Here is a 27,187-nt window from a genome sequence, read left to right as displayed (position 1 = left end):
CATGCAATAAAGTGTGACATTTTAGAAAATCTGTCCACTACCACAAATATAGAATCATGGCCTCTCTTAGTACGCGGCAAACCCAACACAAAATCCATACTAATATCCTCCCAAGGTGTAGTAGGTGCCGGTAACGGAGTATACAAACCGTGAGGCTTCATCTTGGACTTGGACTTGTTGCAAGTAATGCACCTCTTCACATACCTGTCCACATCCCGCCTCATCTTTGGCCAATAAAAGTGGTCAGCTAGCATGAGTAGCGTCTTCTCACACCCAAAGTGACCCATCAAACCTCCAGCATGTGATTCCTGCAATAAGAGCAAACATACAGACGATTCTGGAACACGTAGTTTGTTAGCTCTAAACAAGAACCCATCATGTATGTGATATTTATCCCATGCTTTACCAAGAGCACACAAGCGATATGGTTCAGCAAAATCATGATCAGTAGCATACAAATCACATAGTACTTCTAATCCAGGAATTTTAACATCAAGTTGAGTTAATAGCATATTCTTCCTAGATAGAGCATCAGCAACAATATTATCTTTTCCCTTCTTATGCTTAATAATGTATGGAAAAGACTCAATGAACTCAACCCACTTAGCTAGACGCTTATGCAAAGTAGATTGAGCTTTCATATACTTTAAAGCTTCATGATCAGAATGTATGATAAATTCTTTTGGCCACAAATAATGTTGCCTAACCTCAAGAACTCTAATTAAAGCATACAATTCTTTATCATATATAGGATAGTTCAACTTAGCACCAGAAAGTTTCTCAGAAAAATATGCAATTGGGCGACCCTCTTGCATCAACACACCACCAATTCCAATACCACTAGCATCACATTCAATCTCAAATTGCTTATTGAAATCAGGAAGTGCAAGTAATGGTGCAGAAGTTAACAATCTCTTAAGTTCATCAAAAGCATGATCTTGGGCTGCGCCCCACTCAAAAACAACACCCTTTTTAGTCAAATCATTCAAAGGTGCAGCAATAGTACTAAAGTTGGGCACAAATCTTCTATAAAACCCAGCTAGACCATGGAAACTTCTTACTTGACTCACATTCATGGGAGTAGGCCAATTTTGAATAGCTTCAATTTTAGACACATCTACTTCTACTCCATGCTTAGAGACAACATAACCCAGAAATATGACCTTATCTTTGCAAAATGTGCACTTCTCAAGATTACCATAGAGTTTATTATCACGCAACACTTGCAAAACATGTCGAATATGTATAATATGATCAGATTCATTGCGGCTGTAGATTAATATGACATCAAAGTATACAACCACAAATTTGCCAATAAATTCACGCAAAACATGATTCATCAGTCTCATGAAAGTGCTAGGTGCATTAGTCAAACCAAAAGGCATGACTAACCACTCATATAAACCAAATTTTGTTTTAAATGCAGTTTTCCATTCATCCCCTTCTTTCATCCTAATTTGATGATAACCACTACGCAAATCAATTTTAGAGAACACAGCAGTACCACTCAATTCATCTAGCATATCCTCTAAACGGGGAATAGGATGACGATATCGAATAGTAATGTTGTTTATAGCTCTACAATCTACGCACATACGCCATGTACCATCTTTCTTAGGAACTAAAATAACAGGAACAGCACAAGGACTAAGGCTTATGTGGATATAACCTTTGTCGAGTAGCGCTTGTACTTGCTTCTGTATTTCCTTCGTCTCTTCGGGGTTCGTTCTATATGGTGCCCGATTGGGTAGCGAAGCTCCGTGAATCAAGTCGATTTGATGCTCAATACCTCGCAATGGTGGTAGTCCTGCGGGTACCTCATCCGGAAACACGTCGCCAAATTCCTGCAAAGCATTAGAAACACCAAGAGTAAGATGGGTCATGTCGTTAGAAACCAAAACCGTACCCCTGTACAAAAGCACAAGAGGCATGGCCGTAGGATCCTCACTAAATTCTCTCATGTCTTCTTTGGTGGCTAATGAAACTAAGGAATTCACTCGCTCACTTTTCGTTATATCACTCACAATATTACAATTCTCTCGCCTATCTAAAGGAGCATCCTCCAAGTTAACTTCAATCTTCTGACGAGACTCATTGACAATTTGTTGTGGTGACATAGGCTGTAAGTTAATTTTCTTGCCCTTGTACTCCAAGTGATATGTATTGGCACGGCCATTGTGTTGCACAGAACGGTCATAGAACCAAGGCCGACCCAATAGTAGGTGACACACCGTCATAGGAACCACATCAAAGTCAATGCAATCCTTATACGGTCCAATAGCAAACTCAACACGCACCATGTGGTTTACCTTCATCTCTCCATTGTCGCTCAACCACTGAATATAGTATGGATGCGGGTGCGGTAGGTACTTCAACGTCAGCTTGGTACACAACTCCTTGCTTGCTAAATTGCGGCAACTCCCGCCATCAATAATGACCTTGCAAGCCTTGTCAGGACCAACTAAAGCCTTGGTTTGGAACAAACTGCAGCGTTGAGTAGATGCACTAGGCAACACATTAAGAGCACGCTGCGACACAACAATGGTGCGAGCATCAGACGGATATGCATCTTCACCATCAGTGTCATAGTCATCATCGTCTGGAGCATTTGGATCAACATCATCTCCAGTCTCATACTCATTGTCCTCATTGATAATCATGACTTTGCGGTTAGGACAATCTCTCTTGAAGTGACCCTTGCCACCACATGTATGACAAAGCATATCACGGTTGCGCGCTGTAGACATGCTAGAACCACTCGTACTTGCAGCAGAGTCGGACTTCTTTGCATTAGATACATTAGAGACCGGCTTGCTAGGCGGAGTAGAGTAAGGGGCGGAGCGCGTCGAAGGCGCCGGCGCCGTAGATGAGGGCGCGCGGGGTGTGAAGCGCCCAACTCCCGTAGCACGACCTTTCACCTTTGCTTCTTCAGCCAATTGTGATTCAGCTTCTCTTGCATGATGTAACAATTGATTCATATTGGTGTAACTGTAGTGACGAACAATGACTTTGATATCATACTTCAGACCGTTGAGAAAACGCTGCATTGTCATCTCTAGAGACTCACGGACACGGCCACGCTGCATAAGCATCTCCATCTCCATGTAGTATTCATCGACAGTTTTCACACCTTGCCTCAATAGTGTTAGCTTATCAAATATATTCCGCAAGTAATTTGTAGGCATAAAGCGAGAAGTCATTGCCTCCTTCATAGCACGCCATGTGCGTATAGGTTGCTCACCATCTTCGTCGCGGTTACGAACAAATGCATCCCACCAACGCAATGCATAACCATCAAATTTGGAAGAAGCAAGCTTGATCTTCCTATCCTTAGTGTAATGTGGATGCAAATTCCATAACTTCTCAATCTTGAGCTCCCAAGTGAGATATTCTTCAACATCAGCGCCTCCTTCAAACTTGGGTATAGAGAACTTGGGCTTACCCAATCCATCTTCCTCATCTTGGCCACGACCATTGCGACCAAGTGGAGCCCAACCACGAGGACGATTACCACGTGGCGCACCACGAGCATTGTGTACGTCATCTTGAAGCTCAGGATCTTCGTCATCGTCTTGTTGTTGTTGTGCAGTCAAATTCTCAATAGCTAGGCGCATATCTGCAAGACTACGCTGTATATCCATCACTTGATCAGCCATTGTGGTGACGGTCGCATTAGTAGCATCCAGCTTTTGGTTGATCGCTTCAACCTTTCCATTAAGCACATCGTCTTGAGCGCGGAATTCACGTCGCATCTCATTCCGAAGAGCTTCAAACTCCCTCCATGTGATGATATCTGCAGAATCCTTGTTTTCCTGGTTAACAAGCTTATGATCACTAGTAGACATGATTAGTAGGTTAGTGCACTAAATCAAAAATATATGGTGGTACTCGCACAGCTCACTCAAAACTGATAAGAAAAGGAAATCTTACCATTCCAAAGTAAATTAGTGTTGCTTACCACTTGTAGTAACAACTAGTGCACGGATGTAGCGAAGCGAATATCAAGGGTATAAGAACAATCACACGACAAAGCAGGGTATATGTGGGGCTGTAGGTAGGCTACCTATTTGCACCAATAACAAGCTCTAGCGCTGACTGTAGACAACCAAAGATACTCACACAAGGCGATAAATGTGGCAATGCAACTATATGGAGGAAAGGTTGCAATGCACTCGAGAGACGCTAGCAAAGCTCAACGAACAGGCACAAGATTGCTCAACTACGGGTGCAGTTAAAGAAAACTTAGGCCTTCACTTGATTCTACTAGCACTTCACTTTTCTTTTTGTAATTTTCTTTGTGTAACGCAGCTATGTAGCTCTTTTTGCTTCTTTTCTATTTTATGTTTTTTTTATATATGACACAACTCCTTGATAACACGGCCAACAAGATATGCAAAGCACCAAAACCCTAATGAGCAGCATGTCGAGCGGTAAAACTAGTCTCTTCTGGGGAAGTTCCTAGTCACTTATATCGATAGGTTGTGTCTATGGTTGGGAACAAGCACACTGTACGCTATGTGGACTCGGAGTAACAAAACTGAAAACTAGATGATAATAGAGACTCAAACCCTAACAATACGAGATGCAAGAAAAAGATACGCAAAAACAACTACGAAAAGCAACTAAAACTCGAAATTAGTGCAATCTAAAGCTACGGCAAACCCTAACCCTAATTTATTTTTTGGCTTTTTCTGGATAGGAAACACTCACAACTCAACTATGGGGTGGATTGTGGATGGCTTACCGAGGAAAACTGGAAATCTGATACCAAGATGATAAGGGGTGGCCCGATCTTCTCAGTAAGCAACGGTGGTGATGATGATCACGGGGTGATAGCAGCAGAGAAACACGACGATGTAGTGGATGATAACTTGTATGACGCAGCGAGATCTCTCTATTGGTCCCTGTCGCCAATGCAACAGCTCTCAACCCTGCAAGATATTCGCAACTCCACACACTTGCGCACGTAGCCGCCGACCACGAAGCGGTAAGTTGCAACCGTCTAATTCCCAATGGAACAGCAGATCACACAAGACTTTAATAGGATCTACACAATATCAAGCAATATGTTGTAGGGAATTCAATAGTTTTGCAGAGCAAACAACTAAGAACTAGGGTTTATCTTAAACGTGGTCTAAAGCAGCTAGGGGGCGTCCTATGTACTTATATAGGCGTCCAGGACGACTTCTGGTCGAAAAACTACGAGAATAACCGACCCATAATTGATCTGGTCGAGACAGACTCGGACACGGCCGGTCTGGGGGGCGGTCGACCGGGCCTGGGACCGGGCTGGCCGGTTCAAACCGGGCCAGGGACCGGGTGACAACCGGGCTTCGGAATTGTGGCGCAGTAACCCTCCCGGTTGCAGTCAGCGTGGCGCCCGGTTGGCGCCGGGGTGGATCTGGTCTGCAGCCCGGTCGGACCGGGCTAAGGACCGGGCGCGCCGGCGTGGCGGCTGGTCTGACCGGGTGCTGGGCTGGCCTGGACATCTTCTTCTCCTCTCGCGCATGCCTCCCGCTCCTCCCTCGCGCGTCCATGAGATATCTTCATGTCCAGCTCCTTGTCCAGCTCCACGTCCATCTTCACGTCCAGCTGCTCCTCTCCTCCTCGTGTGACGCTTGTCTCCTCTTCATACCTGATGATACATAAGTAATAGGACTTAGGTAGTATAAAGTTCTCATCAATCAAGGTATCGTTTAGGAACAAGTTCACCTGTTGTTTAAGTAGCTTTGCACGAGCGCGTGTCATTGGTCCAATCCAGACTTCATTGGACTTGAGCTTCACAGCAGGTTCATCTTCAGTTGGTAATGACGGGGGTGGTAGTGAGGTAGGGATGTCCTCATCACGTTGGCCGCACCCCTAGTGGTCGGCGCCCCCTCTCCCCAAACCCTAGCCGCCTCTCCTCCTCCACCTCTCCCGCATACGCTTTGGCGAAGCCCTGCCGGAGATCTCCACCACCGCCGCCACCACGCCGTCGTGCTGCTGGGATTCCGAGGAGGATCTACTACTTCCGCTGCCCGCTGGAACGGGAAGAAGGACGTCTTCATCAACACCGAACGTGTGACCGAGTACGGGGGTGCTGCCCGACTGTGGCACCGTCAAGATCTTCTACGCGCTTTTGAAAGTGGCAAGTGATCATCTTCTGCAACAACGAGATCTAATCTCGTAGGCTTTCGAAATCTTCCAAGGGTTAGTCTCGTGATCCCCTCGTTGCTACCATCTTCTAGATTGCATCTTGGCTTGGTTTTCGTTCTTGCGGTAGAATTTTTTTTTGTTTTCTATGCTACGAATCCCATCACACGCTTCTATTCTTGTAGACAACGTTGGGCCTCCAGGTGCAGAGGTTTGTAGAACAGCAGCAGGTTTACCTTAAGTGGAACACCCAAGGTTTATCGAACTCAGGGAGGTAGAGGTCAAAGATATCCCTCTCAAGCAACCCTGCAATTACGATACAATAAGTCTCTTGTGTCCCCAACACACCCAATACGCTTGTCAGATGTATAGGTGCACTAGTTCGGCGAAGAGATAGTAAAATGCAAGTGATATGGATGAATATGAGTGGTAATAACAATCTGAAATAAATATGGCAGCAAGTAAACATGCAGTAAAACAGTAAATAAACACTGATTCGATGTTTGGAAACAAGGCCTAGGGATCATACTTTCACTAGTGGTCACTCTCAACAATGATATCACAAAGGAATATAAATATAAGCACTTCACTATGCTAATCTGAACTACTCTTCGGTTGGATAATGAACACTAATTCACCGCGTAGGACTGCAAAAGCAAACCTTAAAGATGTATTCCCAAGTACTAATGCACACCCCGCGCTGCACTTTGAGCATTCATAGGAGGTACTAACACTCCACAATTTCATAGAGACATTCAACTCAAATCATAATTCAGTGAACAAGTATTCTGTGAAATATAGCCTAAGAGACCCACATGGTGCACACAGTCACCTTTACACACGTGGGACAAGGAGTCTCCAAAGATCACATAAGTAAAATCCACTTGAATAGCATAACGACATCTAGATTACAAAGCTCATGGTCACATAAAGATCACACCATGGGAGAGACATAAACCACATAGCTACCGGTAGAGCCCTTAGCCCCGAGGGAGAACTACTGCCTCCTCATCATGGGAGTCAGCAACAGCGATGGAGATGGCGGTGGAGTCGATGGAGATGGCTCCGGGGGCAATTCCCAGTCCCGGCAGGGTGCCGGAATAGAGACTTCTGTCCCCCGGATCTTGTCTGCGACGGCAGTGGAGCTACGGAACTTTTCGTGGGCGGAGGCTTGTATATTTAGGGTTTTTGCGTCGGGAGCTTTATATAGGCGGAAGGCCGAGGTCGGTGGAGGCCTGGTGGCCCCAGACCACCCCTAGGCGCGGGCTAGGGCCAGGCCGCGCCTAGGTTAGGTGTGGCCACCTTGTGGCCCTCCTCCGTCTCTTCTCTGGACTCCATCTTTGCTCCGGGAAAAATAGGAACTTTGGCTTTTGTTTCGTTCAATTCCGAGAATATTTCCTGTACAAATTTTCTGAAATACAAAAATAGCAGAAAACAAGAAACTGTCACTGTGGCATCTTGTCAATAGGTTAGTTCCGTAAAATGCATAAAATTGTCACGAAGTGTAAACAAAAGATATAGCAATTGGTGTGAAACAAGCATGGAGCATCAAAAATTATAGATACGTTCGCAACATATCAGGGCACGCCCCGCAGTAACTTCCTATTTTCCGGGATGATGGAGTAAATGGATGATGATTCACGTTCCCATTTCCACGTGTTCACGGTAGATCCTCGCCACGTAGTGGGAACAACCAATCTTACGACCAAAATGACCATAGTAATTTTCATAAGATAGAAACAAAGAAAACCATGGCGGTCTTCTCCATCCTTTCGCCGCCCTGATTCATCTCTTACGCCATGCGTGCTTTGCAATTGCCACCCAATTCCAGAGCATCCAAGCATCTGCCTTTTTCCACCAAAATCCTCCATTCCAAGATTATGGCAAGGAAAGGAAAAGCCATCGTCGCCTATGCCGCCACCGGTTTGAAGAAAAATGGCGTCTCTGCTTCAACTGCTCCATCGAAGGCCAAGAAAGGCGGATGGAGAAATCTCTCTTCAAGGTGAAAGATCTTCGGAACGTAAGAAACTTCAGCTTGGTATCTCTCAGTGAAGACGATGTGAAGATCCCATGCAACGAGGTAATCCCCAGTCCTGTTGTTGGTTGTGTTATATTGTGATTCAAATTCATATACTAAAGGGAGGCTAACTTCTGACGAGCGGAGCGAGGCCCATCGCCGGTAGGCTTGGGACGAAGTGTAGCGGAGTTTCAAGGTATGCAAGATAAGTACTCATGATAATCCTGCTGATATAATGACAAAGCCAGTTCTTGTTTCCAAGTTTGAGCTTTGCTCGAGCTTGGTTGGTATAACTGTTTAGCCCAAGTGGTTGTTGGCGCCAGCAAGTGTTTTTCTTTGTTGTTCAGGAGATTGTTGAAGTTCATGCTACAAGATGGAATTTGTCTCAAGGTGGAGTTTGTTATATTGTGATCCAAATTCATATACTAAAGGGAGGCTAACTTTTGACGAGCGGAGCGAGGCTCTTCGCTGGTAGGCTTGGGCCGAAGTGTAGCATGAACATCGCCGGTAGGCCTAGGCCCGTCACCGGTACGGATCGTTTCCACCGCCTATATATACATCTTGTAAGCCGCCGGCTAGGGTTTATCAGATTATAAGATAACCCACGGCGTTTGTAAACACTCCTCCGATATAGTGAAGTTTTGCTGGCTGGAGCCCGTGGTTTTTCCTCTTCTGTGTTGGAAGGGGTTTTCCACGTTAAATCTTGTGTCTCCGCTGCGTTTACCTTAATCGTTCTTCATTATTTGCTTGTCGCTTTTATAACAGGTTGGACTGTTGTTTTCGCCGCCAATTTCTACCGCGGGTTATCCTCTCCTGCTCATGATTTTCTTCGTGGACTGCTTTTCACCTATGGCCAATTGTACAACCTGGCGCCCAACCTATATCTCCTTATTGTGTGCTTTATTACCATGTGTGAATACTATCTTGGTATTCATCCCCATTGTGGTCTTTGGAGGTATCTCCACATGGTGAAGAGGTATGGAGACGGAGATGACACCTATGAAGGTGGCGGTGTTGCAATAGCTATCAAACCGGTGAGTACTTCAACTTCCGTCTACCAGCTTCTGTTCAGGGTTGGCAGCAGAAATGGTTTTTAATGAAGAATGTGCAATGTGAAGTTCATCCTTCTCAATCGAAGAGGTTGCGGTGAAAAGGTCTTGGAAGAACGAGCTATCGGAGACTGAGATTGCTGAATCTGGAAAGCTTATTAGCAAAATCAGGAATCTTCGAGAAAATACTGACCTACACGCATTTGGGCTTCAGATTGTGTCAATTTTTCTTAGACGTCAAATTCAACCTCTTCAGGCGAGGCTCCATGACATGTGGAAGTATTCGGGTACATCAAACCCGAATCGATTGTGGAAGGAAGACCCTTCCTCCAAAGAGCTCAAAGGTAACATCGCGGGGTTTTCTCTCCCACGCGTGGTCCTCGAAGAGCTGCATATGGAGGGAGTTGACTCCACCTAGTACATGGGAGCACTGTTGGGATCCGGATCCAGAAGATCTAGTTCCGCAACTTTGCTGGATCAGAGCCAAGAGCGTCGTTGAGCATCATACGTGTGTGAAAACTATGAGGTGCTGAAGATACGGCACTCGACGTCATACGAGAACCTCCACTCGATCTTGAGGTCGACGACGAGTATGATTATACCATCCATGTTCTAGCGGAACGTTAACCGCTTTCGGTCTACAAGGGTATGTTACCAAATCTCGGTTAGATCATTACTAATAGATAGATCTTGGGCAATTAGGGTTCGCGTTAATTAGATTTTTTTGTTTTCTGCTACGAATCCGAACAATTTTGTGGTTGGTACACGACAAAAGAAGCCTTTACTGAGTACCCCTTGTTTCGACACTCAGCAAACATGTCGGCAAAGATCACATTTCCGGCAGCGAAGGGAGGGAGTACCATCCAATACTTCTTGTCAAGGAGTTCACTATTTTTCGAAGTCCAATCACAAGTTGTTATCACATTTTCAGGACATCATAATTGTAGAGCCGATTCTCCGGAAATAACTGCGACACGCCTTCCACTAATCATCCGACTAACCATTCCCTGATCCACATCTTCTATATGTAACTGGCCTCGAAGACTACAAACTTGCTATATGACTTGTGCATCAAGCCATCAATGCAAATAAGCCCCAATTTTATTGCATATTAGAATCTCGACATTTAGGACAAATATATGTTAACGAACTAATCAGACTTCTTATTAGATTCAAGCTAAGCAAGCGGTGGTTTCATTTATGCCATGTGTGGGGGGGCATGGAAGGAGCGAAATAGAAGGGTCTTTCACAACACCACCAGCCTCCCTCTCGTCGCCGTGGTAGAGAGGAGACCGCGCAAAGGGTCTACACCACAATCAGGATCAGGATGAGACGTGCACGTGACAGTGTAGAAGTGTAGGTTTAGGGTGTGGTGGTTTTCGGGTATCTAATCGGATGGTAGAACGACTGCCTTTAACCTTAAAATAAAATCTAGGCTAAATTCGGTTCATCGTTTTAGAAACTAACTACACAATCTGGTTAGGTTAGGACAAAAAATATATTAAAGATGGAGCTGTGAAGCTTTGAGATTTGTGAACTTAAGCTTCAGGTCCAACGCACCTACAAATGATAACTAAAACTTGCTCAATATCTGAAACATATGGGACCAAAGAGCCCAAACTAGTATGAAAGAGGCAAACAAAGAACACAAGGAGCTGCATCTCATCTTAAACTTACTAGCATCTTTATTTAAAGAATAAATGTATTTACACAACAATAACTGCATAAATAATAGCCATGAATGTTTGCACACAAGATAGGACATGCAAGAAAACCTGATGCTCCTGGTCAGACTCGTGAACAATATATACAAGAATTACCTCCGAAAGGATCAGGCACGGAGAGAACATCATAGCAAGCAAAATTATCGCAAGTAAGATCAGATATAAAATGAAATTGAGCATTTGGAGACGCCCTAGTGTCCAGATGGAGCCGCTTGTGTTGATTAGCTCTCCATTTATTGGTACAACTGTCGGTGACACCGAATTTCATTAACTCGAGCACTTTAGCATTCTTCACAAAGAACTTTGCAAAATTCACATCCGGCTGCTTGCCCTCGTAGCTCTTGAGCACAACTTCCCTAAGATGGAGCTCAAGGCATTCGATAGGATCTTGCGGATTGTAATGTTTATCATCTTTCGAACACATCCGGAGAGAAGAGGTGATGTACAGTTTCGTCAGGCAAGGAAAGCATCTGAGGAATTCAATAACCGCATCAAGGTCAGGTCCAGAAGCCTTGAGAACCAAAACCGTCACGTTGCGCATTGTCGTTCTGAATATCTCCATAACCACTTCCTTGTAGAAGTATCCGACTGAGTTCAAGATCTCCACTTTCTGTTCCTTGGGTACCCTGAAGAACAGCGGGGTGTAAAAGTAATTTATATGATAATAGCCCTGGAATGTGATCAATCTTTCCAAGCGAGGAGCATTTTCGATGACTACATCAACTGTGCAGCCATTCTCGATGATCCGGAGAGACTGTGAGTTGATCAGCACACGGCGAATGACACTTTCATCAGACCGGTCATCGTTAAGCAGCAGGGTCTCGAGGACAGAGCAGCCAGAGATCAGGCCTTGGAGGGTGTCCTGCGAGACGGTAACGTCCTGGAGGACGAGTCTTTTCAGGTGCGGGAAAGAAAGCGCGTACTCAGGGAAGCGGCAGAAGTCGAAGGAGGCAGATTCGATGGTGGGTGCGAAGCGGCGGAGCATGGGTAGCGGGAGCGGATCGTCGCCGCGGTAGAGGATATTGATCTCCTCGAGGTTACCGAGGGCGGGAGACAAGAGCCAGCCGTTGACCTTGTCGTGGATGTCGTTGATGTAGTTGTGGCGGAGGGAGAGGCGGCGGATGGAACCCTGATGCATGGATAGGATCTTGGAGATGACAGCGACAAGCTGGCGCTCGTTCTTGCGGCGGCGGTTGTCGTCGAGTCTATGCGGGTTGCACGAGAGGAGGTAATGCCAGCGCTTATTCCGGCGGATGTCGTGGTCGTCGAGGTTGAGCGGGGAGGAGCGCCACAGGTGGCGCCAGCGGCGGGAGAGGATGGTTGTCCGCGCGCCATCGTCCGTTGGGAGGAGCGAGATGATGGTGCCGAGGATCGCATCGGGAAGAAGGGTGATCAAATCGATCTCGCCCTGCTCCGCCGCTGCTGGAACAGCCGCCATGGCGGGTAGCTGGAAGGTGCTGCGGCGTAGTTGTTGAAAGATATTGATTGACACGCGAGTTTTGGCCGGACAACCAGGTTTTCTAGAGCTGGAGGCTCAGCTACCGTAGCAGAAGTTTCTCAAAAAAAAAAAAAAACTACCATAGCAGACAAGACGTGCCGCAGAATCGGCAATGAGGAGCACTGAAATGTCGTCGAGACCGACACGGCATTCCTCTATTCCTTATAAGAGCCCCGGCGGTTCACACATCTGAAGAGCCGGACAGCTCTTCACTTCAACATAATCTAGCACGAACAAACCATTATCAACTCCAGTGTTTTTTTTTTTTTTTTTGAAGAGGGGCGACTTTATTTCATCTTTAAATAGAGATGACACAAAGTCAAGGGCTATCTTCCAAAAAGAACCTTTTTTTTCATTTCCATAACACAGTTCACAACAGCTCACTCGACAATTAGCATATCTCAAGACTTTCATTCAAAGATTGAATAAATTTTCTCTCCGATCAATTTCATTGCTTTTCTTAACATAAAGTTTTCTTACAAAAAAGATTTCAAATTGTCAACCGATACAAAACTTCACATGACACCATTAAAGCGTAATCAGCACCAGGCTTTTATCATATACAATCAAACAACAAAAGCCTTAAATTGGCCCCGAAATATAGTCTATTCTGATTCACTAATAACCACACCAGTTAGGGGCACGTGTGATACTCATCTCACTTAGTTCAAGCTGACACAACATTTAGCCCACAGCTTTCAATTGTGAGATTCGCACATGAAAATTCTTCCACCCATATCTGTTCCTGTTTCCGGCAATAAGGGAAACTATTTTCATGGAAGTTCTACAGTCCTACACGTGTTTAAACAAAACAAATATTTGCAGACATTGGCATCCGACATCTGAATTATTAACTAGAGCAAGGAAACAGTGAAGCGCCGGCACGCGGCTACGCCTGCTGTCTCCTCTGATGGTGGGCCGGTGAGCAGCTGGGACGCTGACCACGGCCTCGACCCCGCTGACAGCCAGGAGGAGAGCCTCGCCTGGTCCAGTTGGCCCGAGCCGGCCAGCGGCGGAGCCCTGGGCTCGCCCACTCCTTCTGTTGGGCTTGCTGTGCCTGTGCCTGCTCCGGCCCTCCCTGAGCCGGACATGGTGCCGCTCCGCGCTGACCTGGAAGAGTTCTGGAGCGAGCTCGCACGCGTGGACCCCCTGCTGCTGGGCGGCGACGTGTTCCAGACCTGGACTGCTGTGGAGTCTTGCTGGGCTCCCCTCACGGTGGACGATCAGTTCATCTGGCCTGCGGACAAGCTGGCCGTTGTCCCCTGGACGGGCCCCTCGCCGGACGTCCTGGGCCTGGATGAGCAGCTCTTCGGGCAGGTCGCGCCCATGCCGCCGTCGCCGGGCCTCCCTGCCCCGGACCTGCAGGCCGGTGCGGACGCCATGGCGAGCTTCGAGTCTGCGACGCCTCCGGCCGTCGGGGCAGCTACCATGGAGATGCTGGCGGATAGGATGCTCTCCCTCGAGGTGGACGGGAACACCACCTTCCTCTCCAAGGTCTTCGGGATGCTCCCTGCTTCCATCATGGGCGCGCCGCCGGCTTTCGCCCCCTTTGAGCAGGAGGTGCCCCTCATGGTGCCCACCCCGCCGTCGGCGCCGGCGTCCGCTCCACAGCCGCGGCGTGCCAGCGGCCGGATTGCCAAGGGCCCTAAGGGGCTCACCCAGGAGCAGAAGGCGCAGGCCAGGCTGGCGCAACAGCTGGAGTTCATCGACGCGCCTCGCAAGTTCAACGCCGACGTGCGCGCCAAGTACGTCGACCGGTACAAGAAGCCGCTGGGCAGCCTCACGAAGAAGCTGGCTCGCGCGGCAGGTCTGGACTCGGCGGCGTGCATCCGCCTGCCGGACGAGGACCTCGCGGTGCTTGCTGGCGAGGCGCTTGGCGGCCTGGCTTGAGCGCAGCCCGTTTGATCTCCCTGGGCTTGTCTAGTTCTCATGTTAGGACAACCTCTGCTGCTTGTTCCTGTGTTGCTGTCGCTCAGAGATGTGTTTGCCGCTGCGATGTTCGGCAGCTTCACTGCCGGCCGGCGTGCTCTGCTGTTTAGTCTGTGGCGTTTAGGTCGAGCGTCCGTGCCTATCGACCATGTTGTAACTCGCCTGTGCTTCAAAGTGCGCCGGCCCTCTGTTGGGGCTGCTGCTTGTTCTGTTTTTGCTTGTTCCTGTCTGCTGTTTGTTACCTGGGGTCTGCCTAGTTTGCTTAATGGATAGATCTTTCTCCATTCTCGACTGGAACCCGCGCGGCCTCAACGCCAAGGCTCGCCGCCTTGCTGTTCAGTCCCTTGTGGGGCAGACCCGTTGCTCCATCCTTTGTCTACAGGAGACCAAAATCGCCGCTTTCTCCCCGGAGGCGCTGCGGGAGACGCTCGGCCCCTCCTTAGACGGCTCTGCGTTTTTGCCGGCGGATGGTACCCGTGGAGGAGTCTTGTTGGCTTGGGACTCTTCTGTGTTCGTGGCTGACCGCGTTGAGGTGTCCACCTTTGCCGTCTCGGCCCGGCTTACGCCTTGCTCTGGCGGCCCCTCTTGGTCCATCACCACTGTCTACGGTCCTTCCGATGATGCACGCAAGCCTGCTTTCCTCCAGGAGCTCATCTCGCTGCGTGCTAGCATCCAGGGCCCGTGGCTGATCTTGGGTGACTTCAACCTCATCTACGAAGCGCGAGACAAGAGTAACTCCAACCTCGACCGCGGGATGATGGCACGGTTCAGGGCTGCTCTAAACTCAAGTGAGCTCAAGGAGATCAAGCTCTCTGGCCGGCGCTTCACTTGGTCCAATGAGCAGAGCACGCCCACCTTCTGCCGTCTCGACCGTGCCTTCTGCGACGTGGACTGGGATTGTGCCTTCTCCAACGCCCGTCTGCAGCCCCATGCCTCCTCGATGTCTGACCACTGCCCGATCATCCTTACCTGCGATTCGCCGATTCGCAGAACTCACAGCTTTCGCTTCGAGGCGTTCTGGGTTCACCTGGAGGGGTTCTCCGATGTGGTCTCCCAAGCTTGGCAGGGGCCGTGTTTGGCCCCTGATGCTGTTGGCCGGCTCCATGAGAAGATGACTCGCACGGCAAAGGCCCTTCGACTTTGGCAGAAGAACTATATCGGGGACACCAGGATGCAGCTGCTTATGGCTCAGGACACAGTCATGCTCCTAGACGCGGCGCAGGAGGAGCGGCAGCTTGAGCCTGATGAGCTGGAGTTGCGCAAAGCTCTCAAGTCGCGCATCCTCGGCCTGGTGGTCATCGAGCGGATCAGGGCCCGTCAGCGTGCTAGGGTCAACTGGATTCGCGAGGGAGATGCAAACACCCGCTTCTTCCACCTTAAGGCCAATGCTCGCAGGCGTAAGAATTTCATCCCGTCGCTTGCCGGTGCCCATGGAGTTGCTACTGAGCACGGGCACAAGGCGGCAGTCATCAAGGATTTCTTTGGCTCCCTGCTTGGCACTCCGGCGCCGGCTGCCCACACGTTTGACTGGGACGCGCTTGGCCTACCCTCCCCGGACCTCTCGGAGCTCGACGACGCTTTCTCCCCTGAGGAGATTTTGGCGGCGATTGCTGACCTGCCGGCTGACCGAGCCCCGGGCCCTGACGGCTTTACTGGCGCCTTCTTCAAAGCGGCGGCGCCAATCATCTTACAGGACCTTGTGCTGGCCTTCCAGCAGCTGTTCCAGCTCAACAGATCCAGCCTGCACAAGATGAATGACGCCCATGTGGTTTTGATCCCCAAGGTTGATGGTGCTGACAGCATTGGATACTTCCGACCGATCAGCTTGCTGCACAGTTTTGCCAAGTTGTTCATGAAGGTGTTGGCTTCACGCCTTGCGAAGCGCATCGACGAGCTTGTCTCACCGGTTCAGAGCGCTTTCATCAAAGGGCGATCCATCCAGGACAACTTCCTGCTCGTCCAAGGGCAAGTTCGTCGTCTACACCGCGCCAAACGACCCTCTTTGTTGGTCAAGCTCGACATTGCGAAAGCCTTCGATAGCGTTTCCTGGGTCTACCTCCTGGACATGCTTCGAGCCCGTGGGTTTAGCCAGCGCTGGTGTGACTGGATTGCGCTGCTCCTCTCCACAGCCTCCTCGCGGGTCCTCCTTAACGGTGTGGCTGGCGACCGCATCCGTCACCTACGCGGCCTGCGGCAGGGGGACCCCCTGTCCCCCTTCCTCTTCATCCTCGCTATGGAGCCCCTGCAGCGGCTCATTGCGATGGCTGTAGATGATGGTTTGCTTTCGCGGCTCCCTGGCCAAGCGGATGGGGTGCGTTCATCGCTGTATGCTGATGATGCTGTTTTCTTCATCCGGCCGGTCAAAGAAGAGTTTGAGGCTATCCGTCTGATCCTCCAACGTTTTGGCGACGTGACCGGGCTCCGTGTTAACTTCGCCAAGACTAGCGTCATCCCCATCCGTTGTGAGGCCTACGACATCCTGGACATTGTCTCGCCGCTTGGGGCTCGGATCGCGTCCTTGCCGTGCAAGTTCCTGGGTCTACCGCTGAGTCTTCGGAAGCTGCGGAAGGTTGATTTCCAGCCTCTCCTGGACCGCATTGCGAGCCGGCTCGCCTGCTGGAAGGCCAAGCTGCTATAGGCGGCAGGCAGGCTTGTCCTGCTGAACGCCGTCCTGTCTGCCCTATCGGTGTATTGGATCTCGGTGCACGCCATGCCAGTCTGGGTCCAGAAAGAGATTGATCGCATCAGGCGCGCCTGGCTTTGGCGTGGGGAAGAAACCTGCCATGGCGGACACTGCAAGGTTGCATGGAGCCGGATCTGCCGTCCCCGGGAGCTTGGAGGCCTTGGCATCATTGACCTCGACCGTTTCGGCACTGCGCTTCGCCTCAAGTGGCTTTGGCTGGAGCGCACGGCTTCGGACAAGCCCTGGTCCGGTTTGCCGGTGCCCTGCTCCCTTGCCGACCGCCAGCTCTTTGCGGCTGCGTCTTCGGTCGCGGTCGGAGATGGTACCACTGCGAGGTTTTGGCTCGATAGCTGGATGGACGGCCGGGCTCCCTTCGTGGTTTTCCCTGACCTCTTCGCCGCCTCCCGCCGTAAGCATTGCTTGGTCTCGGAGGCCCTGCATGAGCAGCGATGGGTCGCTGACCTGAGGGGTCGCGTTACACCTCAGCTGCTGCCAGCGTTTGTGAGCCTTTGGCTTGCTGTTGCTGACCTGCGCCCCCTCTCTGGCACCGCGGACACCTTCCTGTGGCGTTGTTCTGAGTCAGGCTCCTACTCGGCTTCCTCCGCTTATCGGATGCAGTTTCTGGGATCTACGCGTTCGCCGCTGCTGTCCACTATTTGGCAGGCCTGGGCCCCGGCCAAATGCAGGCTGCTGGCCTGGCTGTTTGTCCAGAACAGGGTCCTCACGGCGGATCGCCTTTTGGCTAGGCGGTGGCCAAACTCCTACTTCTGCCCCCTGTGTATGCGCAACTTGGAGACGGCGGAGCACTTGTTGGTGGAGTGCCCCTGGTCCGTGGCGCTTTGGTTCAGGGTTGCCGCTAGGTTTGGCATTGCTTCCTTGCGGCCAGATGCTTGGTGCCTCCCAGTGGCGTCGCTCCCGGCTTGGCTAGCTTCGCTCTCCGCCTTGACGAGTGTTCCCGCCAAAACTGCCAAGTCCCTCGCGCTGCTCGTCATCTGGATGATTTGGCGTGAACGGAATGCGCGCATCTTCCGGGATCACTGCCGATCTCCGGACGCCGCCGCACGGGAGTTGTTTGACGAGGTGGCCTCTTGGACCCTTGCGGGGTGTCGACACATCCGATGCCGCGAGTAGTCCCGTGTGTGTTTGGTTGGGCTAGCCCTGACCGGGTTTTCTTGTAATCTAAAACCTGTAACCCGAGCTCCTTGTAGCTCTCTTCTTCTATCAATGAAAAGCGCAGTCCTCCTGCGTCGTTTCAAAAAAAAAAAAAAAAAAAAAAAGAAAGAAAATGTGGAGTCCTTGTAGTGTCATCAAGATGCCAAGCTAGGTGTCATCAAACTGCTGGTCATTTGCTCATTTGGATAGAGTGTATCTAAAAACAAATAACTACAAAAAAAAACAGGTGAGCTGAGATAGTGAGATTTATTACAGCATATAAGATCGACATATTAGCAATTACTTGCCATTTAGAACCTAGCTCAAATTTTAGAAAAGGGAAGATTTTCCCGGCTTAACTAAAGAATCAAAGTATTAGGACCGAGAATGAATAATATGAGAAACTAATGATATAAAATATTAGCTGCTTCCATTATTTTAAAATTTTACAGGGTATAACAAAGAACTCTAGACTATGAACTAGGCATGACCAATTTCAAAAACCATTTGATTATTTTTTGCGACGTTGAAATTGTTGTATAGCTTTAGCAGCAAAAAATACTCTCAGTGGTACAACCAAACAGCTGTAGCATGGAATTGGAGAATTACACCACCTGTGCTCTTATCAAGGAGTTAACAGTTATTCTAAATTGAACCTCAAGACATTTCAGGAAAGCACAAGTGCAGAGTTGATTCTCCAGAGATAACTAATGGACAGACAAATGCAAACTGCAACACACTTTGTGCTAATAATCAAACTAACTGTGCCCTGCTCAACATTTGCTATGCACATAAAATGTTGATCAACGGGGAAATGATCCCTCCTTTGGCTATACGTTGTTAGGTAGGATGAGACTCTCTCCGCGGATGGACGCTAGGATGATAACCCGGTTTAAAGTCCGCTCCTTCCAGCAAAACTACCGCTATGTGGGGATTCGAACCCGGATGGGTTGGCTGCGCACTCGCTAGCCTTGCCACTGAGTTAGCACTCTTCAGATTTTCAGTATGACTTGTACATCAATGCAAAATAATCCTCATTTTTATTTTAATTAAAAAATCTATTGTTTAGGACAAAGATGTGCTAGGAATTAGTCAAAATCCACGTTTGATTCAAGCTAACTAAAATTCAGTTAATCGTTTCAGAGACTAGCTACATAATTTTTTTAGGTTAGGACACAAAATATGGCAACAGTGCAACACCCTCATGATAAAACCATTTTCACATACTGCGGATAAAAACTAACAATGTAACGACATGGTTAGTTTGAATAACATGGTGGATAAACTTGCAATATCTTCTAGTTAAAAAACAAAAAATATATTTAAAAACACTCAAAGATCACAAATTTAAAGGTTTGTGAAATTTAGCTTCAGGTCCAATGCACCTAAGGATAACTGAAACTAGATCAATATCTTGAACATATGGAATGAAAGAGCGCAAACTGTTACCAAAGAGGCAAACCGAGAACACGTGGAACTACATTACCATAAACTTAGCGTCATTATTTAAAGAAAAATTATTAAGAAAAAATAAATGAATAGATAAAAAGATCCAAAACATTACACAGGGGATACATGCTGCATGGATCTTTGCACTCATGATAGAAAATTCAAGAAAACCTGATACAAGGTCACCAGCCTGGTCAGGCCTCGTGAACAATATCTACTAAACTTAGCAAGCAAAACTATCACAGGTAAGATCAGATCTAAAATCAAATTGAGCATTTGGAGAAGCCCTGCTATCAAGATGTAGCACCTTGTGTTGATTAGCTCTCCATTTCTCGGTGTAGCTATCGTCGACACCGAATTTCATTAACTCGAGCACTTTAGCATTCAGCACAAAGAACTTGGCAAAATTCACATCCGGCTGATTTCCATCGTAGCACTTTAGCACAACCTCTCTGAGGTGGAGCTCGAGACATCTGATAGGATCTTTCGGGTTGTAACCATGGCCATCATTTGTTGGACACATTTGCAGAGAAGATGTGATGTACAGTTTCATCAGGTAAGGAAAGCATCTCAGATATTCAATAACCGTATCAAGATTTGATTCAGAAGCCTTGACAACCAAAACCCTCACGTTGCGCATGGTTGTTCTGAAGCTTTCCAGAACCAATTTCTTGGCTAGTCTTAACGAGTCCAAGATCTCCACTTTCTGTGCGTCGGGTACCCGAACTAACAGCGGGGTGTAACCGTGATTAGCACTATAACAGCCCCAGAATGTGATCAATCTTTCCAATCGAGGGGCATTCTCGATGACTACTTCAACTGAGTAGCCATTCTCAATGATCCTGAGAGACGGCGAGCTGATGAGCACACGGCGAATTACACTTTCATCGGACGACCGGATATCGTTAAGCAGCAGGGCCTCGAGGACAGAGCAGCCGGTGAGCAGGTTTTGGAGGCTATCTTCCGGGACAATAACGTCCTGGAGGACGAGCCTTTTTAGGTGCGGAAAACTAAGCGCACGGGGCACGTCCTCGGTGAAGCGGCAGAAGTCGAAGGTGGCGGCTCGGATGGTGGGCGCGAAGCGGCTAAGCACGGGTAGCGGCAGTGGATCTTCACCAGGGTGGACGATCTCGATCTCCTGAAGGTCACTGACGGAGGGGGACATCAGCCACGCATAGACCTTGTCGTGGATGTTGGTGGTGTAGTTGTGCCGGAGGGACAGGCGGCGGGTTGAACCCTGGTGCGTGGATATGATCTTGGAAACGACGGCGACAAGCTGGCGGTCATTCTTGTTGTCGCCGAGGTTACGCGGCCACGGGTAGGAGCAATGGATCAGGAAGCTCCAGCGCCCGTTCTTGCGGATGTCGTAGTCGTCGAGGTTGAGCGGGGAGGTGCACCACAGGTGGCGCCACCGGCGGGAGAAGATGCTTGTGCGTGCGCCTTCATCCGTCGGTAGGAGGGAGATGATGGTGCCTAGGATCTCGTTGGGGAGGAGGCTGATCCAATCGGTCTCGCCCGGCTCCGCCGCTGCGCCAACAGCTGCCATGGCCGGTAGCGCGCTAAAGCGTTCTGGCCTTTGAGAAGGTGCGGCGGCGGCAGCGATTCTATCCAAACATCATGGATACATGATCATGGGCTCATGGCACGCAGAGTCTTGGCCAACCCTAGATCGGGGACAGAGATCCAGTGCATGCATGTATTGGGATATGAAGTTTTTCAAAATCGTTAGCATCCGCACAAACACGCTGGGTACGGAGTTTTAAGAAAGAAGAAAAACAGATCTCCTTGACAAAGTTTAAGATCGTAACAACTTGAACTTTGTCTGGTACTCCAGAATTTACCAATAAGTAAAATTACTTTTCGGACTTAAATATCCTGATTCTATTAAAAACCATTCTAATAGAAAAAAAAAAAGAAATTCAGTGACGCGCGACCTAACCCCACACACGACCTAATAACCCCACGCGCACGCCCCCCAGGGCACCGCCGGAGGCAACACCACGTGTCGCCATTACTAAATCCTGGTGGCCTCCTCTGCCACCACTGTTGCTGGCAAGGGCAGCGGTGGCGGCGGGCCCAGCGTCGGGGGTTGCTACGCGGCGGCAGATCTCTGGCGGAGGCTGGGGACGGCGCAAGGTGTCGGCTACGCGCGGCGGCTGGGGCAGCAACCCTAGCCATGCAGTGATGACGATGTTACCTCTAGCGCTGCGCCCGCGCGGGGTGTCTGCTTGCGGTGGATGGGGTGATGCCATGTTGCAACGGTGGCTTCCTTTGGGCATCCACGCATGGGGAGAAGGTCGCAGCTCTAGGCTCCCGCCTAGATCAGCCATCGGCGTGGCTGCCTGGTCGCCCGGAGGTGCGTGGGGGAGGCGGCACGGTGCACTATGTCGGTCTTGGGACGAAGTGTGCGCGTAGTTCGTGCTTAGGCTTGCCTCCTCTTCCATCGGAGGGGGTCGGCCGGCGGGCGGTGGCGTGGGGGCCTACCTGCTGATCTGCCTGATAAAGGTGGTTGTCCCAGGGATTCTCTTCTGCAAAGATGGAGACCTTCCTTAGGCCAGTAGTTCTTGATCTGGCCGGCGTGGTGAGTTTCGGAAGGCTCCGCCGGTGAATGTAATAGTGCACCTTATGCTTGGAGTGTGCTAGATCAGGTGGAATTCGGTCGTGCGCATTCATACTTTTATTCTGACCTTTGGTTATAGAGGGAGCGGCGCGTAGTTCTGTTCTTTCTTGCCATTATTGACATTTTGGTCCATGGTGAAGTCAGAGACAGAGAATATCATGAACGTCGGATTGGAGGGCTAGCAATGGGGGTTCGAGTCTCTGCGTTGTTGAGGGGCTTTCTTGGTGTTCTAAGTTTTGGAGGGCAGTATGTAAGTGGGGGCGGTAGCACATAAGAAGTTCAGAGTTTTACCAACTTAATTGGTTGTGTCTGGCACTGACCTTGTTGAACACATTTTTTTTAGAAGGGAGACTATCTTCAGGGTGAAAAACCTAAGATCTTTGATCGGGCGACGACGGTGTTTGTGCACTGCTCCCTTCCTGAAGGCGACGCGTTTGGAGAGTCTGGAGTTCGGGTATTATCTTGGTGGTGAATGTATTGTTGCTGCTTAGGCTAGAATTGTATCGAGATTTTATTTTCTTAGTTTCTTTTTTTTAGTGTATTACGTTATTGCGGAGTTTGGGTATAATCGGTATCTCTCAATATTAATATATTTTATTTATCGAAAATAATATAAACCATTGTTGGCACAATATGACTCAGGCTCTGAACCTTTTTCGTTTGACCTTTCATAGAATGAAAAACCCAGGTTTCTGAAGAGAAGGATGTCTTTCTTACTGCGCTCTATAGTGAAGAACTAAAAAAGATGGTTTTCCAAATGGAACCCAACAAGGCCTCAGGTTCGGATGGCTTTCGAGCTAGGATGTTAATAAAGCAGACCTTATAAATTTGTTCGGCTCCCTTCATGTTTGATAACTAGATTTATTTTGGGTGGATTTTAGTGAGATAATTTTGTTTCTAAGATTAATGAATTAAAAAAAGGATCTGAACAATACAAGCCTATCTATCCTCTTAATGTTAGCTTAAACATCTATACGAAAACTGCAACAATTATGTTAAATTTGGTTGGCCATGTTATTCGTCCGGTGTAAATTGCATTCATGAAGAAAACATCCTATACGACTAGTAATCCTACGTGAAACACTTCATGAACTACATAGAAAAGAATGATGGGAAAAATTGAAGGAATTGTTCCATATCTAGTAGATGGTGAACTATATATCCTTCAATACGTGTACGATACTATCCTCTTTATGGAACATGATTTTGAAAAGTCGATGAAGAAATAATTCTTTCGGTTTGGATCGTTTACAATTAAGGATGGCTTGGAAGTTAAACTCTCGGAGGATAAGTGGTTGGGCAATGGTACACACCGGAAACAATATCTAGATCGTCACAAGAGGGATGCCATCGTATAGACGATAAGAGCATCTCCAGTTGCGTCCTCAAACCGTTCCTCAAAGGGATTTGGGGCGCGCCGGACAATAAAACGTTCCCAGCCGCGTCCCCCAACGCCGCTTTTTCTCCGGCGCGCCCCGAGCCCGTCCCCGCCCCACAGGGGACGCTCCGGGCACGCCGGACACAACGAAAAGCGAGGCGGGTTCCCACATATCGGCGACTATTTCCATAAACCGTTGGTTCGCGCATTTTTTTCTCGTCGCTCCTTCCCTCCCGCGCCCCCCACCCCTCCGCTGCCGCTGGATTTGCCGGTCGTTTCGACGGCTGATCTTTTCTGAGAGTCGGCACCGTCATCGCGGCTGGCACTCTCGCCGGATGTTTCGCCGCCGCCGCTTCGCCAGCGCGTCCCAGAATGCGGCGTCAAATCCGCCCCACCTCCGCGCACACAAGGCGTTCGACGACTTGCCAGGTAGGCACGATTGGCTACTGTTCATTGCCTCGTCTGCCGCGGCGCAATTTTAACCATTGATTTTGCTTCAGACATGGATAGCGACGACGAGATGCTTGCCCTACTGCTGGAGGACGAACACGCCTTCGACGACGACCTCCGGGAGCATTTGCTGATCATCGCGTCCTTCTAGGGCAAGCTTGACGCCGAGGCGGAGAAGAGGAAGAGGCCGCGCCGTGGAGGTTCAAGACCGGGGAGAAAGAAGTCGAAGCCCCGCAGAAGATGGAGGTACATACCATGCTGCACAACGACTACTTCGCAGATGACGCAACTCATGCCGACAATTTTCGGCGCCGGTACAGGATGAGCAAGGGTCTGTTCATGAATATCCTCCACGGCGTTCGAGAGTTCGACCCCTACTTCAAGCTCAAGCACGACGCTGTAGGCGTTATCGGGTTCTCGTCGATTCAGAAGTGCACCGCCGCCATGAGGATGCTTGCATACGGAGCACCTGCCGATACACAGGACGACTACTTTCGCATGAGTAAGTCTACTGCCATTGAGTGCATGTACAAGTTTTGCCGAGCAGTGGTGGGAAAGTTTGGCAAATACTACTTGAGAGGGCCAACTGAGGAAGAGACTGCAAGGATCATGGCACAAAATACTGCCAGAGGATTCCCTGGAATGCTTGGAAGTATCGATTGCACGCACTGATCATGGAAGAACTGTCTGTTTACTTGGCAAGGTATATACAAAGGGCGTCATGGATATTGCAGTGTGGTGCTTAAAGCTGTGGCAGATTATGACATGTGAATTTGGCATTCTTTCTTTAGCATGGCGGGATCACACAATAACATCAACGTATTGCAGCAGTCTCCGGTGTTTAGCAGACTAGTGGAAGGGCATGCTTCACCATGCAACTATGAGATCAATGGCCACCAATATACCAAAGGCTATTATCTAGCCGATGGTATATATCCAACATGGGCCACTTTTGTCAAAACAATCTTGAATCCATCAGGTCTGAAGAATTCCCACTTTGTTGCGCGATAGGAGGCTTGTAGGAAGGATGTCGAGCGGGCATTTGGTGTGCTTCAAGCTCAATTTGCAATTGTCCGGTACCCTGCTCTAAGCTAGTCACACGACCAAATGTGGGAGGTGATGCAGGTTTGTGTGATCATGCACAATATGATCATCGAGGATGACCGCAGAATCATGCCAGGACACATGTTGATCCCTATGAGTGTCAGGGCCCTCTTGCGGAGGTTGATCATGAGTTGCCTGCAGATTTTGCCGATTTCCTCGCCATGCACGCAGAGATCCGTGACAGCAATGTTTATGATCAACTTCAAGCTGATCTCGTTGAGCATTTGTGGAGGACCAAAGGATTATCAACAAATGCCGCGGCACCTTGATCTAGCCCTATTTATTACATTTGTTTAGTTATTTTATTGTTTGTTGTATTTTAATTTGAAAACAATCTCCGCAAACATATTTATTTGTATGCTATATTTGATAATGGTTGTGTTTTCAAAAACTCTTAAAAAAAGTTTGGGGGCGGTGTTTGGGGGACGCGACTGGAGAGCGACATTCCCCAAACACGGTACGAACAAAACACGTCCCCCAAACGTTTTCATTAGTTGGTCTTGTAGAAACGACATAGTTTTTAATGGTATTTTTTTCTCTAATCCAGGTTATCTACCGGTGCACTGATTTGCTCTGTTCATAATCGTCTCTACAATGTATAAGGTGTCTACACGGTTGAGGAACACGGCGGTGGATATTTTTATCCAACATAGATGGCATCATGATCTTTGGATTGGTCCTCCATCTCCATATGCGCTATACAGATTCTTGATGATTACATGTATTTCGTCTTCTTTTTCTTTTTTCATTTGGATGGATCTGTTGCGGCTGGTGCACCCTAAACTTAGTTATGCAGAGCTCAGGTGTAATGATTAAACCTTTTAAGTGATAAAGTTTTCTTTATCGAAAAAATCATGTCCGGATCTACACATAACGTTCTATATCTAGCTTCAAAGGCTTCAAACTTGAAATATGAAATCCCCTTTTTTACGTTAAAAAGTCCTTTGCGTCGGACAAATGTATGTCAACGGCTTAACTAGATTCCACGGTAGATTCAAGCTAAACTAGATTGAATAACTGCATAAGTTAGGTTAGCATAAAAAATATGGCAACACCCTCTAAATTTAATGATAAACAATTTGTACATATTGTAAAGATATGTGAAGAGCACAAACTTCAAAGCACATGGTGGCCACACTTGAAGTATCTATGTCATTCGAAAAAAAAACAGCTCAAAAATGTGAAAAAATATCTATGAAATGCAAAAACTTTGACATTGGTGAAATCTAACTTTAGGTTGAACGCACATAATCCTTTGTTTCAAAAACACAAGGCATATATTTTTCATGGGAAGTCAACATCTTGTAAGTTTGCCCAATTTTGTGGAGAAAATATAAACATTGAAAAAATACATTTTAAAAATATATTCCACAGCGGCTTTATTGGTGTTGATTTATTATTTCATTCTCTAGGAGCAAAATGCACACAGCAACACATTTTGTGCTAATGATCAAACTAAGCAGGCCCTGTTGCACATTGTTGTGTAACCAACCTCAGAGGCTTCAGGCTTGTAGTATGACTTGTGCATCAATGCAAATAAGCCCCATTTGGTTTTTTACATTACAAAAACTCTACTACCTCCATTTCAGTGATTAATGTTTATATTGTTTACTAAAAGTTAAACCATGTCAATTTTGTCCAAGTTTTTAGAAAAAACATTAATACATACAATCCAAAATCAACACAGTTAGGTACATCACAAAATATACCTACATAATATCATAGTTCTTAATAGTTTTTTTCTAAAATTTAGGCCAAAATTTACTTAGCTTGACTTTTCAAAAACAAACTTATTCATCGGAACGGACTCTTTAAGACAAACATGTGTTAAGTATTAGTCAGATTCCTTGCTAGATTCAAGCTAAAATTAATTAAGAAAATCATTTTAGAGACTAGCTACTTAATTTTGTTAGGCTAGGACTGAAAATATGCCTGCACTCTCATGGTTAACCCTTTTAACATTGTGCTCATAAAAACTAAAAATTTAAATACATGGTTAGCT

At 48.0% G+C, this 27,187-nt stretch overlaps 2 protein-coding genes across 2 annotated transcripts; both read right to left on the bottom strand.

Annotated features, from left to right (window-relative positions):
- Window positions 1-10,904: 10,904 nt before the first annotated feature.
- LOC127339832 (F-box/FBD/LRR-repeat protein At1g13570-like) lies at window positions 10,905-12,360 on the bottom strand. Its single transcript, XM_051365641.1, has 2 exons — window positions 11,019-12,360; window positions 10,905-10,918 (listed from the first exon to the last, which is right to left on the bottom strand). The coding sequence occupies exons 1-2, from the start codon at window positions 12,358-12,360 to the stop codon at window positions 10,905-10,907; spliced, it is 1,356 nt and encodes a 451-aa protein (XP_051221601.1).
- A 7,496-nt stretch (window positions 12,361-19,856) lies between these two features.
- On the bottom strand, window positions 19,857-21,179 carry LOC127339831 (F-box/FBD/LRR-repeat protein At1g13570-like). Its single transcript, XM_051365640.1, has one exon. It carries the CDS (start codon window positions 21,177-21,179, stop codon window positions 19,857-19,859), a length of 1,323 nt encoding a protein of 440 aa, XP_051221600.1.
- Between the last annotated feature and the right edge of the window lie 6,008 nt (window positions 21,180-27,187).

The sequence above is a fragment of the Lolium perenne genome, chromosome 3, assembly GCF_019359855.2.
Source record: "Lolium perenne isolate Kyuss_39 chromosome 3, Kyuss_2.0, whole genome shotgun sequence".
NCBI lineage: Eukaryota > Viridiplantae > Streptophyta > Magnoliopsida > Poales > Poaceae > Lolium > Lolium perenne.
The sequence above is the reverse complement of the archived record's forward strand: the minus strand, read 5'-3'. Positions and strand labels throughout refer to the sequence as shown.

Bases quoted from the DNA above. Each gene is read 5' to 3' on its own strand.
- LOC127339832 (XM_051365641.1), bottom strand. From the start codon at position 12,360: ATGGCGGCTGTTCCAGCAGCGGCGGAGCAGGGCGAGATCGATTTGATC.
- LOC127339831 (XM_051365640.1), bottom strand. From the start codon at position 21,179: ATGGCAGCTGTTGGCGCAGCGGCGGAGCCGGGCGAGACCGATTGGATC.